Source organism: Scleropages formosus, chromosome 6 (genome assembly GCF_900964775.1).
Source record: "Scleropages formosus chromosome 6, fSclFor1.1, whole genome shotgun sequence".
NCBI lineage: Eukaryota > Metazoa > Chordata > Actinopteri > Osteoglossiformes > Osteoglossidae > Scleropages > Scleropages formosus.
In genome coordinates this window covers 21,817,688-21,833,168 of record NC_041811.1, presented here as the reverse complement: position 1 = coordinate 21,833,168, position 15,481 = coordinate 21,817,688, and the positions used below count along the sequence as shown (strand labels likewise).

At 41.0% G+C, this 15,481-nt stretch overlaps 2 protein-coding genes and 2 non-coding genes across 4 annotated transcripts; all 4 read right to left on the bottom strand.

Moving 5' to 3' along the window:
• Positions 1-63: 63 nt before the first annotated feature.
• On the bottom strand, positions 64-4,417 carry mrps2 (mitochondrial ribosomal protein S2). Its single transcript, XM_018736823.2, has 4 exons — positions 4,341-4,417; positions 3,906-4,037; positions 3,411-3,540; positions 64-3,020 (listed from the first exon to the last, which is right to left on the bottom strand). Exons 1-4 carry the CDS (start codon positions 4,363-4,365, stop codon positions 2,483-2,485), a joined length of 825 nt encoding a protein of 274 aa, XP_018592339.1. The 5' UTR covers positions 4,366-4,417; the 3' UTR covers positions 64-2,482.
• On the bottom strand, positions 369-498 carry LOC114910795 (small nucleolar RNA SNORA17). Its single transcript, XR_003797800.1, has one exon. It is a non-coding gene; the product is annotated as a small nucleolar RNA SNORA17 (small nucleolar RNA).
• Positions 1,087-1,222, bottom strand: LOC114910794 (small nucleolar RNA SNORA17). The gene has a single exon (XR_003797799.1). It is a non-coding gene; the product is annotated as a small nucleolar RNA SNORA17 (small nucleolar RNA).
• A 2,318-nt stretch (positions 4,418-6,735) lies between the features above and the next one.
• LOC108924958 (protein phosphatase 1 regulatory subunit 26-like) lies at positions 6,736-14,697 on the bottom strand. Its single transcript, XM_018736637.2, has 2 exons — positions 14,562-14,697; positions 6,736-12,500 (listed from the first exon to the last, which is right to left on the bottom strand). Exon 2 carries the CDS (start codon positions 12,441-12,443, stop codon positions 9,054-9,056), a length of 3,390 nt encoding a protein of 1,129 aa, XP_018592153.1. The 5' UTR covers positions 12,444-12,500; positions 14,562-14,697; the 3' UTR covers positions 6,736-9,053.
• Positions 14,698-15,481: the final 784 nt, after the last annotated feature.

Genomic DNA, 15,481 nt, shown 5'->3' with positions numbered 1-15,481 from the left:
GACTTTTACTAAGTGCACCATTTCAACAGCGGACCTTGAGTAGTTACTGGCTTTACTAGTTTACCTAGAAACCCTTGTCGTCTTGACTTCAAGGCAGGAAAGAGCCCATTCAAACTTATCTATCTGTTGGAAAGACCTGAATGAATACAGGATTTCCAGGAAACTAAAGTCAATGGAAACCTGCAGTGTTCATTACTTCATATCCATCAACCCAAATGCAGCCCTTTGCTATCATTAAGATTAAGATTCTTATTAAAGCAAAATGAAGTGCCTCTAGCAGATCACAGGTCAATGCATCAATCAAGTTTTACCCACACAAAACCTAACCACTGTTATTTACACAGCAAAGAATGTTATCCACATAACACCCTATAGGGCTACAAGTCATTCTGAGCCCCCCACTGTATTCTGGGAACTGAGCGTAGTTAGAGCCCTTTGCTGTTTGCCACAGACAGACACAGATGCAACAGCAATGGCACTGTAAGACTGAGTGGCAATCAAATCATTATTGCAGCATTGAACTTACCTTTTCTATTTTGTGCAGATGAAAATAATAAGTGTGCATAAGCCACTGTCCCTTGGGTCCAATGGCTGAAGGGAAGAATATCACATCAGAAAGGAATATAACACGAAGGGCTATAACATCCAGTGAGACTGAAATGAGCAAACTGAACTGCTCCACCCAGTTATACTTAAACGTGTTAAGAGACAGGAATGACAGATTGGACCCTATTTGGCCACACACCACCTCTGAAGTCCACTGCAGGACAACCAGACCATTTATAGCCCGTTTCTGTTTGCCCTCTTATGGCACAACGGTTGCATCTGAGCCGGGGTTACGTCTCAAAGGGCAAAATCTGACTTTATTTAAATGAAAACCCACCGTAGTAAAACGTCACCAATCAGTGCGGCTGACTGCAGATCACGGCGTACTTACGTGCACTTGTCAAAACGTACCACAAAATGAAAATCCCTCCTTCTGTTCTGCAGCCGTCACCTCCACCCCTGAACAACAAAGACAGCAGTTTAAATCCTCCTGAAATTAGTCCAAAATCCTAAAATGTCACCTTTTCCCTCCTCAGTCTCAGTGTGGGACTATCAATCATTCCAAGTGCCCACTCATCTTGGGAACCAAGAGCAGACATAGTCCTTCTTTGCTCTCTGCCAGCTAATGACACAGGGACGACACGTGGAGCCGCCCTGCAACGCCTCTAGTGGCAGTACTACCACATTGCCTCAGCTCGCCTTCGGACCAATCTAAATCTCCCTGCGCTTAAGTGAGAGAATTATTTTTTCTTCAGGTTGCTCCGACACGATACATGCACAAAACAAGTCCGTATAAAATAACCAGTTGTGCTTTCTCTGGCAAAATTAAGCATATGTACATAAATGTCGACAACTGTGACGTGCGTGCGACCCTGAATCTCGTTTCCGACTCGCGACTGTTATGAACTTAGTTAGAATCGCTTAGATATTCTAAAAGAACGAAAAACCAGAACGCGTCTGTAAACGTGAAAGTTTGTTTTACCCACTTTCTTTGTGTTCGAAATACCCCTATTTTCGCTTCGTCACGAAAGCCAGCCCCATGTCACGGGTCAACACACTCACCTCTTCCCGAGCCAAGCACACAAAAAGGACGGCTCTTTTGTCGCATTAGTATATATACTGAAGGGAAGTACGGAATCTCGGATGGACAAACTGTACCATACGTCATTTTCAATCGATGCGCTGCAGACTGGCACACTATCAAATCACAACGTTTACAAGATATTAACATTTCTTCATGATTCTTTTAGTTGCGTTTTATTTAATTACCAGTTTCTAAAAAGTTATCTTTGTAGTAGAATGAAAATGACCAGTTTAACTGCTATGCCCAGAATATCATATGACTGTAAAGCTGCTTCAGTTCAATTTATTTCCACAATGTTTAGCACTTGTCTTTGAATGAGCAGTGGGGATTCTATTGCCAATAAGAGGCATACTTTAATCAATCTTTATATAACTAGAAGTTGTAAAAATAATAAACTGTCATGCAAAATAATTTGTCCTTTATTACAGCTATAGCCAAGATTTTACCCTAGCTAGCAAATAAATCAAGGTACATGGTTTCCCCACATCCATCCAGTTTCAGTATCCACTTATTCACTTAAGAGTCATCGAGGAAGTCTAACTGAGGAAGCATAGGGTGGAAGGTAGGGTACACCCTGGATGGGATGTCAGTCCACTGCAGGTCAATCAAACTCAGTCACATTTCAGCATTTAATAACTGCAATGTATTTACATATAGTATAGGAAACAAAGGAACTGGATACAGACATGTTGGACTTACAATATCTGCAATAGGTGTTGTTGTGGATAAGGTTTAAGATCACCTGGGACCTGCTTTCCATCTGAGATACTGAATATAGAACAAGGCTCTCCTGATATTGAGTACAAGATAACTGTACATAAATTTGAGCTCTGCAAAGTAGTCCATTGCTCTTCAGGAGCTTGAGCCTTTGACGCCATACAGCAAATTCATTTGCTTCCGTTTGTCCTTGGCCCGGTTGATGGTCATCTTGAAGAGCTTACAGTAGAGCTCAACTGAAGATGGAGAATCATCATTTCCAGGGATGGGGAAGGTCACCAGGCTGGGGTTGCAGTTGGAGTCGACCACACCCACAGTGGGAATGTTCATTTTTGCTGCATCCCGGATGGCTACATGCTGCTGAAAGACATTGTTTAGGGTGGAGAGGAAGATGATGAGGTCAGGGAGACGCACCCCTGGGCCATACTGGATTGGGGCATTGGTGAGCAGGCCACCTCGCCAATAGCGGGTGTGGGCGTACTCCCCGCAGTCCTGCGCTGTGCACTCCACAAGGTGGCAAAACTGCCTCCGTCGACTGACAAAAAGGATTACTCCACCACGGTACGCCACGTGAGCAGTGAAGTTAAGCGCTTGCTGAAGGAGTTCCATTGTCTGATCCAAATCAATAATGTCTTGTTCCAGCCGACAGCCAAACAGATAAGGTTCCATTAGCCTGGAGATGAATGTATAAGAACAATAACAGTTCTGAGTCAAACTTTTTCACATGAATGCAAATTGAACCGTGCATTTAAGATATGCGTTATCTGCTTAACAATTTGCACACTTTTCCATTTACTGAGGCAGCTCAGAGTAAGTGCCTTTAATCAAAAGTCCAGTAGGAAGACCTATAGTGGAATATGATTCAGCAACCTAGTATAATTTCCTAAACATGCACTCTCCATAGAATATTCAATCGACTTCATGTAAACTGTCATCAGTACTGCTTTTTTATATATGTACTCTCCCTGACCAACATAGGGAATATATGGAAATAAGTAAGAAGTACAATTCTGATTGAAAAGCAACTGAAGGTACAGATGTGCCAGATCTGACCACACGGTACCTATGTCTGCAGCCCTTTTTGTGACCAAGATGAACCCTGGCTTCAAATAAATCCTTCAGGGAAAAGAGTTCTGATAAATGGAAGAAATCGGGGTGCTTTAACGGTTCGGTGAGGACCTTGTTGTTTCCAGCTGCATAGAATACATACAGCAGAAAACTGGTTAGAAAGGAAGAAATGATAATATCATCTTATTGCACAATTGTTACTATAATCCTTTATTAAATTTTTTTCCAAGATGCTATACACATACAGCATTAAAAAAGCAACATTACAGTGATTTGCCCATACAGCAGGGAAAATATGCTAAATACACTGCACCAGTACTGGATTATAAGTCCTTAGATCGAGAATACCAGCAGGATTGGGATTCAAACACCACTGATTTAGCCACTAGACTATTCTACCTGCACACCAAATTATTCAGTTGCATCTTCTGATAAGTAATAGTGGCAGGAGCTGCTGGATGGACTGTGAATGTCATCAGTGAACACTTACAGAGGCTGTCACTGCTGGTCATCGTCTGAGCAACTGCTGCAGTCGAGTACAGTTGGCCGTTGACATAGCCGCGGTTAGACAACCTAGATGCCAAAACTGGCAGAAGCCTTGGACAGTTGAGTCCCGAGAGCGCTGAAATAAACACAAAACCAGAATTTTTAACTTCAAAAAGACACAAAGAGTGGCGCTAAGAATAATACCCCACAATCCGCATAAATTAATATGCAAGAGGATGAATCATGTCATGTCACCTCTGCCACACAAAAAAAAGATACACTGTGCAGCTGGCACAATGAGCAATGTGACATTAAATAAGTACATCATCAATGCACACTGTGAAAAATGTCTTAAATTTCAATCATAAGTAAAATATTGTGGCACGTGCATGTTTTTTTTTTTTTTTTTTAGAACAAAAAGGGAACAACTCAGTCTCACCTTTCAAAAATGCTCCCGCCGCCATGCTTGCTCCCTTCGCCACCCCAAGGCAATCGATAGCTAGGGATGATGGGAGTTGAAGTTCTTAGTCCACCTAGATCTCGCGCTATGTGTACACAATTTCTTTCGCTGTAAACTACACTTCCCTCGGAACGTCGGGGTCTCCAGGTCAAAAGTCGTATTCAATTAACTTTATTCACCGGACAGCCGCGAAGCAGGCAGGGGCAAGAGGTTCGTGAAAGTGAGCGAATAACCATATGGCTGCTAGAGTCCCGAGCTGCCAAGGTATTAATTTTTGAAGATACAAACATTCCAGTTTATTATTAAAATTTGAGCCTACTCAAACAGTAAAGGTGACTTTCACCTTTCTTTTCCAGTGGTTTAGCCTAGGTTTACTCTCGCCTCAGACGCCTGGCTGTTGCCCAAGTGCACCCATCAGCCTGTATTTTTCCATCCTCTCCACCACTGGTCACTGAACACAGTGGACCCTTAAACCTCCTCAATACTAACATCGCTGAGCTGCAGCTGGTTCAGTTTGCACCACTCACCAGGTTCTTGTTCTCGTTCTCCTGACTCTCCCAGCACGCCTGAAAAATTGCTATGTTGGCAGAGAACATCTGCAGATGACGACTCCGTATTGCACTGAAAGGTGAACAGGAAAGAAGATGCACTGTCCCTTGTGGGGCTCCAGTGGTGCACGTGACCATGTCGAACACACACACACACACACACACACATCATCATCAGCCTAACCAGCTGTGGTCTGTCACAGTGCGTGAGTCCACCTATAAAGAGCGAAGCACTGAACACGCCGAACAAATCGAAGAACCAGGTCCGCACAGTGCTGCTTGCCTTTAGCAGGTAAACGATGACGTCCGCTCCAACGGCATTAAATGACAGTTTGTGAAGGTTAATAAAACAAAGCTAAGAAAATCCACAGAAAAATTCAGAACGTAGTGTTATTTATTTTTATTTGTGGATACTATAAAGATGTCCTTACATACTTGAGTATTGCTGAATTTTCTATAAATCCCCTTAAGTATAGTGGAAAACAGAATACTAACAAGACATCAAATGTACTTAACCAATGAATACTACATTTATGTGCTTACTTAAAATGCTCATCAGCTACCCTGGCTATTCACACTTTTCAGGTCCATTACATTCAAACACTAAATGAATGCTGGATATTCTTGCTTAAAACCAGAAAAAGTGACAAAGTAGACATGTTATATCTAGTGTCCGTACTGATTGACTTTTAAGACACATATATTGAAAGCTGAACATAAGAAATGGGTAGGTTCATAAGACAGACATACAAATTTGAATGCCTCATAATATTTCATACCTGTTGACATTTATGATATTGGGAGCTTCTAAATATTTCAGTGGCAATGGTACACTTTAAGATGATTTAATATTTTCTATTTAATGCTCATTTACAGCATCAGATAGTTCTACACAACAGTGAACTTACAGTAGTGTAATGGTAATTTATAGATTTTCCAAATTTTTTCATTTGGTTCTGTTGATGATAATGGACAGAAAAATATTGCATTAATTTCATTATAGACATAATTCACATACAGATATTAGAGGTAGCTGTGTTTGAAACAATGTCATTTCATGTTGGATAAATGATCAGAAGTTTAACTAGCTCTAGGTGTGTTGTATGCGATACATTTTTTTCCCAGCATATTCAAAAAAGAAAGAAAAAAAACCCAGCTTAATTTATGTAGAGTCTGTATTCTACCTGAGATGGCTTTGGTTTCCACCGGGTGCTCCGATTTCCTCCCGCAGTCCGAAGACATGCTGTTCAGGTGAATTGGCAGCACTAAATTGCCCATAGTGTGTGACTAGGTCGGTTTGTGTGTGGCTACCCTGGTATAGAGTGGCATCCTGTCCAGGGTGTACCCCTTCTACCTTATGTCTCATGATTCCAGGAGAGCAAGACAGGGTCAGCACCACCAAAACCCAGATCAGGACAAGTTGTTAATGAAAATGGATGGATTCTGACCAAACATTTTACTACAACTAAAACATTTTAATAAAACTGGCCAGATTAATTGCATGCACAGTTACATAGTCACTGAGAAAGAGAGCATTGACGTTCTTGTAATTTCACTCTTTATTCAACAGCTGCACTTTAAAGATACAGATTTTATTTCCTCCTCAGAAAAAAGGAGGAAAAGCTTTTTTTTGCAAAATATTTATGAAAACTGGCAATGCACAGCATGGTCAGTAAAGTTTTTATCTTCTCTTTTGTATAAACAAAAATAAATAACATTATTTTCACATTAGAAATTCAGAAAACCTTTGCCAAAGACATTGCACAACGAAATGACAATTCAGTTACAAAGTGATAATGAAAACTGACATGTTGAAATAGTGAGAGGTTAATTTATCTCACGTACCAGGAGCTACTACTTATAAATCAATTTCAATGGCAATAAATTGAAGTAAATTACTTTTTCTATTATGCTTGGAGGGAAAGAAGCAAAACATACAGGGCAGTACTGACAAACTGGTGGAAAACATAAAAAGAGCTGTAAAACAGACCTCTGCTAGTGGGCATTACTTTTACCTGCTCAAAAAAATATTTCTGATACTATTTTTTAGTATCCACCAAGAATATAGTCATTCTGTAAAAAGTGCAGAAATTGTGTGCAGTACTAGTGGGAATGTGAAATGTCTTTTTACTCAGCTGCAGGTATAAAAAAAATTAAAAATTCTGATGAAAGGCACTCAAAGAAAAAAAAAAAAATCCACTCAAGAGTTTACCATACCTTTAGCCATCCGTTACAAGTATGGAATCTCAACATGTTTAATTGTGTTTGCTAAATCGGTATAAACAAACAGGTTCCCCCGAAAAAAACTATGACTCATGCTGGAAAAACCAACTGTCCCATGAAGTATCATTTTAACATTGTAAAAAAAAAATCTTTAAAAACTACTGCAGTTACAGCACAAAGTATTCCACTTGTATTTGAAAAGGGAGCATGTGTCAAAATAAAACAAATTGCCTCCTAAATTACTTTGCAAGTGAAATTTTGCAAGCTGTAACTGTTCTGACACAATCTTGTTTGATAGAAGATTTTCAGTTCCCTGTAAATTGAAACAGCTGCACATCTCAAAAACACAATTTGAGTAAAATTATTTTTAGATATAGTCAAATGGCCACTAACGAAATGCAGTTTGGCACCTGTTGAGCCACAATGCACTTGCATATGAAAACGAAGAGAGCAACACTGGTAGACAGAAGTCATTGAGCAAGCCTCCACAACAAAAACTTCACACACACACACAAAAAAAAAAAAAAAAAAAAACAGCTGACATATCCACCTTGCAGAACTATGGAAATTCAGCAATGGTGGAATATATATATATGTCAATCAGTCATGGGATGGTTCTTAAGCAGCCAACATCTGGATGCTGTTGTCTCTGCTGATGAACCCAACATTTGCATGAATTAAGATTTGTTTTGTTTGGGTAAACAATCTTCTACATCAGATACCTGCAATATGTCCAACCCAAGAGATTTATACAGCAACTGAATTTTCTGTGTTTCATCAGAAATGTTTAATTTGAATTTGCCAGTCAGTTAAACAACGTATTCTGAAAATCTCTATCATAAGCAAAGATAAACTAACTGGTCCTGTAAACTTCGAAAACTATTTTGAGCTGCTCAAGCTACTGTACACTTGTAACCTCTGTAAAGACAAGAATACTACAGACAAAATCAAACACCCAAACAATTCAATAAAGGCATGATTGTTTTATATCAAAATAAAAATGATGTAAAAAAGACAGTCATTATAACAATATTTGAACAAAAAGCAAGATGGTAGTTCAGTATCAAAAAAAGTTCTTTACAGAAAAAGTGGCACCCACTCCTGAACCTTTTACAAGGATAAAAATAAAGGAAAAAGAAAAAAAAAAAAAATGTTTCAGAATGGTTTAGCACTAAAGTTGCATGCTGTTGTTCTGTGGTAAAATGTACAATGTATGCTTTGAATTTTACTGCAAAATTTTGTGTTATTGTGATAAACATATTTCTTTATTCTATATAAAAATGTATCTCTAGATTGGTAAATGTCCAATGTCAAAGACCAGAAGGCTCTTAAGACTAATTTTTTGGACTGCAATATTTCACTCAGCCAAACAGAATTATTATATTTTACTGTATCTTTGAAGAGGATGTGTATGAAAAAATTGGAAGGATAATTTGAGCTACTGTGGAGGTGGAATGCAAACCAGCACAGGAACAGGCCTCCAAGAATTTTTTTAAAAGTGTGATGCAGATCTTATTTTAAACACTCTGCAAAAATTATTATTATTGGTCAAGTGCAGTGGTAGTGTGACTTGTGTATGACAGTGATCAATGTCTTTCTACATAATTAACAAAAATGCATGACAAGCACTACTCATTGAAAAGAACTACTGGCTCTTGATGTCTTTATACGTATCAAGACACAAATGAATAAAAAAAAAGATTATTTACAGCCATGTTAAAGTTATTTGTGTTTAAATAGCTCTAGAAATGTACAAACATAGAAAAAAAAATTGTACTACACTTCTAAATTAAGATCCCTTGCAATCTAACTGTGAAAGTGCCGAAGTACACATACATCTTAAAGGAGGGCATTCAAAAATGACCATGAGAGAAACACCTAAAATAATGATGCATTACAAAATAAGAGACAAGATCCATACTCATAATCTATGATGCTGACTCGTCTGTTCCGACCACTGATTACCACTTGTTCTTCCCTCCGATTCAAAATCTCTCTCATCTACCTTTTCTTCCCTTCCTTCCCTCACCTGTGCTCGTTTCTCCGTCTTCCTGCCTACCATTTCTCCCATGGGACATGTCCCATCTTCACCCCTACCGAGATTCTTGACCTGTATGTGACCAGCCCTGTGCGCTGCAGGTTCGATGAATGACATGCAATCTTTCTTGGTGTGTACTGCATTTTCTGACGTGGTGGAGGCTGCAGGTTGCTCCCGGCAACTGTCTTTTGCTGGCTGGTGCTTGTAATGTTTGACTTGCAATTGGGCAGAAATGAGCTCGGGATTTGGTGGGAAAATGGTTAAGGCCATTTCTGGACTCTGGGCACAAGGGTTTCCTAATTTTTGCCTGCTCACAATAGAGTCAACCATTGTTGGGGAGACAGCCTCTGTGGACAAAACACTTTTAGCTTGGTGTCTGTTCACTACTCTGTGCAAATCGGATTTGTCAGTCACGCTGACTTCCAATTCTTTCTCAGGGCAGAGCGGGCTGCTGTGGAACGGGTTCTCACACTGCGACTGGAACACCTCAGTCTCCCTTGGGGAAATTATCTGGTTTACGTGTTTACTGTCTGTGTTAGAACTTGGGCTAATACAAGAATTCTCAATCGATTTGCACTTTTCTCCATCTGGCCCAACATTCTGAATGTTGATTTCTACCGAGTTTACGTCACTGTTCATCAGTGTTTTATCAGCCTCCCTTGGCCCACCTGTTTGATAATCCTTATTAGATTTAGTAGTACAGAAGTTTGATGGAGAACTCGGCAGACTGTCACCTCTGTGATAACCTGGCTGTAGAGAGCCATCACTCTGAGGGAGGCAGGAGTACAGAGCTGGTGTATTAGGTGAAACCTCAGCCTGCTGAGCTTCAACAACTCCAGTCCTTGTTACTGCAAAATCAGTACTGTTGAGACTATTGTCCCTGATCTCTGGAGTACTTGTCCTCACTGTTGACTCTTTGGCTTTTTCAGCCAAGAACTTCCTGATCTCCTGCTCAATGCTGTCATCGCTGTCTACAGAGCTGCTGTCTTCCTCCGCCTGGGTAATACCTCCAATATGATCATCTGCTTCAAAAGTTGGCTCCACGTGGCCAAATAATTTTGCTGTTTTATCAGTATTTTGCTGCTTTGGATTGTTTTTGCCCACCTTGCATTTGTCAGTTACAGTATGTTTGGGCAATTCTTTACAATTTTTTAAGTTGCGACTTATAAATGTCTTGGGGTTGGTACTGCTATTATCAATGACAATTTTCTTTCTCTCAGATTCAGCCTCATGGGATGATTCTGATGCCCACAGGTTAGCCCTTTTTCTTGGTTTCAGTTTCTTCTCTCTTGACTTCTTCTTCACTTTTCGCTTGGTCTTCAGGAGGTCTTTAATTGCCTGGTCCAAATCTTCATCACTGTCCAATGAGCTGCTCTTCTCTCCGCTCTGTCTCTCTGTCCATGATAAACATTCTGCTATTTCATTTTTAGATCTGGATAAATTCAAGGCTCCTTCATTAGTTCCTGGAACCTTTAAATCATTATAGTTGTCATGAGTGCTTTTTTGGTGAATATTTTGCTCAATTTCTATACTGGTGGTTGTGGTCACATCAGTTGGGATACAAGGCTCTGTGAAGCTGTCTAATGCTTGGGTGCTACGGATTTGGTCACAAGAGAATCTTGTGAGAGGTAAAAGAGAGTCTTTTACCTTATAGTCAACCCAGTTTTTGCTAGCTTTCAGACTATCCTCCTTGCGCTTCCTTTTACGAGATAAGGAAGATTTTACTTTCTTGTTCTGGGAAAGTTCAAGCTTATTTTGCAGGATCTCATCTACCTCTTTGTTATTATACTTTGTGTCAGGGTACTGCTTGTGCATCTGAGCCTTTGATTCCAGGAACTTCCTGATCTCCTGTTCAATGCCATCATCGCTATCAACAGAGCTTTCATCACTTTTCTTACCAGACAAATTGAAGCAGTCCTCAGCAGGCACAGAAGGGGGCTGTGCAAAGGTGGTTAAAAAAGTTGTGTTGTGAAAGGCTTCAGGCATGACAGCTTTAGAAATATCCAGTATTGCTTCGGCACACATCAGTTCAGCTGTTGTGTTTGCCTTCAGCGGAGCCGGGGTTTGAGGCTGCAAAAGGCCTGTGTTATTTGAAGACACCTCAATACCTATGGTGTCATGATTGTCCAATGGTGGGCTGAAGCTGTGTCTCACAGTTACAGGTGAGGGCAAAGCAGATTTAGAGAACTTCTCAGTTTTCTTTTTCTTTATGGAGACCTTCTGCTTTTTGATGGCTTGGCTGCTGGACTGACCAGAACCCTGCATGGCAGCCTTAGCTCCTTTGGTAGGTTTAGACAGAGAAGCCTTAAAAGATTTTGTGGTGTTTTCACATTTTTCTTTTTGCTTCTCCAGCTGGTAATGACGAATGGCTTCCTCAATCCCATCATCACTGCTGGACTCAGATTCCTCTTTGGTTTGAAAAACTTTGGATGGATTTCTGGAGTCTCTGTGTTTCTTTATTTTTTCCAGCTGAAAGTGCCAAATGGCCTCCTCAATGCCATCGTCACTACTAGACTCTGGCAAAACTTCCTCTTCTTTGACTATGACAGGGTGTTCAACTCTGTCAGAATGGAAATTCAGGTCAATGGGACTTTTTACCATCCGGGCATCTGTATCTTTACAAGACAAACCACTTCCTTCATTCTTTTCCTTTTGGACAGGTTTTTTCTCACTAATTATTGAGTGGTTGGCTTTCAAACTTTTTGGGACAAGGTTACTTGCAGTTAGAATTTTATTGCTGTTTGAATATTTAGGTGTTTCTGAAGAAGTAAGATTTCTCCTCAACTGCTTAGACACCTGTAGTGGACTTGAATTCAACTTCATGTTCTGTTTGTGATCACCCTTTTCCTTTAAATACTCCTGAATTGCTTCCTCAATTCCTCTGTCTACTGAGTCATCGCTGTCCGAATCCTGGCTTTGGGGTTCTACCTTTATTGCCTCGATCTTTTGTTTCTGTTGTCTGACACCACCCGGTGCACCCGTCTGTGTGGCCTTGTGTACAGCATAGTTTGCCTTGCCATTGTAGCCAGGGCCTTGGGCCTCGCCCACTTGTAGAGTTCCATTGTTCTCATCATTCATGTTGAGAGTGGACTGGGTGCTTCTCAGGCTGTCAATAATCATCTGGACCTCATCAGGGAGTGGTTTATCAGTGGCAGAAATGCTGCTGCTGCTGGCGTCACCAAAGCACAAAGGAAGGCTAAAGGTTCTAGCTGGACCATAAGGTCTCCATTCTGTATGCATTGCAGCTACAGGTGGGACATTCTTCAGGAACATTCTAATGTGCTCGTGCAGGATGTAGTCAAGAGCGATGACTTTGGTCACATTCACATCCTGAAAAACAGCAACAACAATGAACATTACAAATATGGATAATTATATTTAAATATACATTTTTAGGCCTATATTCATTACATTTTATAGCAGAGGTATTGCACTATAGCAACACACTAAGGAACTTAGAATTCAGTGAACTTATGACTAAAAGCGAATTACTACAAAATCTACAGAGGGCCCGTGTAGTAAATCTATCTGAAATCTAACAAATATTTAACAAATTCATAGAGATTTATTTTGTTACTCTTATGGTTCTGAGTGTTCTCAAAAGGCAATGCTATCATACTGATTCTTAATTAGCTCTGCTGCATGAAGCAAGTCATGGAGAGATTAACTGGCAGTGGGTTTTGTTTTTACATTGATTGAATACAGACGGGAGCACGGTGGCACAGAGGGTTTGGCCTGTGCCTGCTCTCTAGTAGGTCTGGGGTTCGAGCCCTGTTTGGGGTGCCTTGCGGCGCACTGGCATCTCGTCCGGGGTGTGCCCCTCGCACCCTGTGTTACCGGGCTAGGCTCTGGCTCGCCGTGACCCCGCTCGGGACAAAGAGTTTCAGTCAATGCGTGTGTGTGTGTGAATACAGACACAGCTTAGTACATTAAAACAGGAGAAGAAAAATGAAAGCATTTATACATCTGAACACCCTCCATCAAAAGGGCATATTTAAGGTCAACTCAGGGTAAACTAGATCCAGAAGAATACAATACAGACTAATAGAAATCTGTACCTTGAAAATATAGGTTGTTTTAAAAATGGAGTTCTCATTGACTTTTATGAGATATCAACAATATACAATTATTTATCCAACATTACTAATACATGAAGTGGCCTGTTCTCTGTTGACTATTCACAAGCCCACACAGTAAAAAATAAATAAATAAAAAATCAAAACCATTGCATGTATTGTATATTGTAAACAGCTGCCAGGGCATTTTAAGCAGTTCCTGGAAATACTGGAAAAATAAACAACGGGCAGTATGTAAACAATTTAAGAATGTAGAGAAGTGTTAAGTTGGTGGATGAGTTCACTTCATCCCGACGAGTACGCTGCTGTGTTACACATTAGAGGACAGGACCTATTTATCAACGAAACCTCAGGAGGGTTTGTGAGGAAACCCTACAGGAATGTGAGGAAAAGACATTCTTTGTTTCTAATGTGTACTGACGCGAAACTACCTGACGAGCAGGTGTACAGGAAGGAGACTGACCGCCGCGAGCCGCCCGCTACCGCCGCCTCAAGTCCGGGACACAGACAGGCGAAGCAGCATAACACACCACACACACCACAGCCATTCTGTTAAAATTTGGAAAGGAAAGAAAAAAAAAATATGGCCAAACTCTTACACACTTAACTATGCGGGCGCCCAAGTGAACGGGACTATTTATGATGCAACCCAAGTTTGGTCATTTCAGGAAAAGGTTAATGGCCGAAATATGCACTTCGTTTACGCGCCGGCCGGACAACAAAAACAGGGAAATATCTGACAAGAAAAGCGAAGTACGCCTTTTGAACGCGCGGCTCGATGGAGCTTGAGTGTCTCGCGAACACCGCGCGCCGCGGTCTGTGCTCCTTCCAGCCCAGTCAGTGCTCCAGTACGCCTATGCCGTGAGCCATCTTGCCGCCAGCCTCGCTAGGCAGTAGTGTTTTCGCAGACGCTGCCTGCCGCGCGGCTGTCGCAGCGGCACCCGAGGACGCGCCGTGTCTTAGTCTCTAGCGGCTCAGAGCGCGCCGACGCCCGGCCACAGCCGCTAAGAGACACCGCAGCGGAACCGGCGCTCGGCGGCGAACCGGCCACCACGCACGCGTTCCCGCCGCTCGCTCACGGCACCCTTTCCGAGCTCTAACGTCTAACGGCTGTTAAGGACCTTTTAAATAAACTAACAAATTAACGCCCCACAAAAGTTACCAAGGGGTAGTGCATTGTGTGCAGAAATAAAACCCTTCTCCCTTACGGGCCTCGGCTCTGGCAGCCGGCAATTCTCTGCAGTTTTTCCTCACTCCTCCATATTTATTATTAACGTGTTTTTGAAAATACGAAATAAAATACGCAAGTAAGTACCTGATTGCAGTTCGCTCGGCCTCCGTGTGCCCGTCGTTCCTAATGTTTTCTTCGTAAAATGTTTAATTCCACCGATTTCAAGTATCCTCGCACACGCAGGGGTCGCGGACGCGCGCACCGTGCACGACTCTGTACACGCGCGGCCGGCCCACTCGTGCCGGGGGGCTCCGTTAAAGGCGCAGCTGATGTACTTCGCCTCATGTCGCTACTGCGTGATATTGTGATTCCTAATCAATCTTTTTCTTTGACAGTTTTTTTAACCATTGCATCATAACTTGCATTTAAAAACTATACAGTACTGGTTGTACATTACAGTCATGAACGGCAACGAAATATAAAATTAAAAACAGCCATAAGTTATAAAGCTGTAAAGATGTGAAAAGCGACATTATTGATTATTAATTTCTTGCAAATTCACTATGCATTAATTGATTTTACTGATTGCGATTAGAATTTGGGCACACATTTTTTTTTTTTTTGTTTTCTTTATCAAAAATCCTATAAATCAATAATTTATTGTCGTGCTATTTGGTCAGTTTGATAACTAAAAAGTTAGTAATGGAGAAAAAAACACCCATGAAAGCTTACCTTCAACAGACACTAACTTAGTTTGCCAGAAAAGTATGATATTACACTTACCATTGGGTAGTGATGAGGGCTGCGGCCTTCCATCTTAACTTCCTCATTTTGAACCCCTATCCTGCCTAGTTCCTTTGTTCAAAGTACCTATGCTGACACAGTAATATTACCCAGCTGTGTGAGTGGGTAAATTATTGTAAAGTTGATTATCTTACATTGTGAATCACATTGGGTAAATGTAGCAGCCAAATAATTACTAATCATAAGAAGTAACATTGCAATGACTGCAATATCGTTGACAACAAAATATGAGTTGATTGAAAGATCTGTCATTCAGAGTC

Excerpts from the sequence above, each read along its gene's own strand:
- mrps2 (XM_018736823.2), bottom strand. The coding sequence starts at position 4,365 with ATGGCGGCGGGAGCATTTTTGAAAG. Across the intron at positions 4,038-4,340 it reads GGCGGGAGCATTTTTGAAAG|CGCTCTCGGGACTCAACTGT; the intron begins GTGAGACTGAGT and ends TGTTTATTTCAG. Across the intron at positions 3,541-3,905 it reads GACCAGCAGTGACAGCCTCT|CTGGAAACAACAAGGTCCTC; the intron begins GTAAGTGTTCAC and ends TATTCTATGCAG.
- LOC108924958 (XM_018736637.2), bottom strand. The coding sequence starts at position 12,443 with ATGTTCCTGAAGAATGTCCCACCTGTAGCTGCAATGCATACAGAATGG.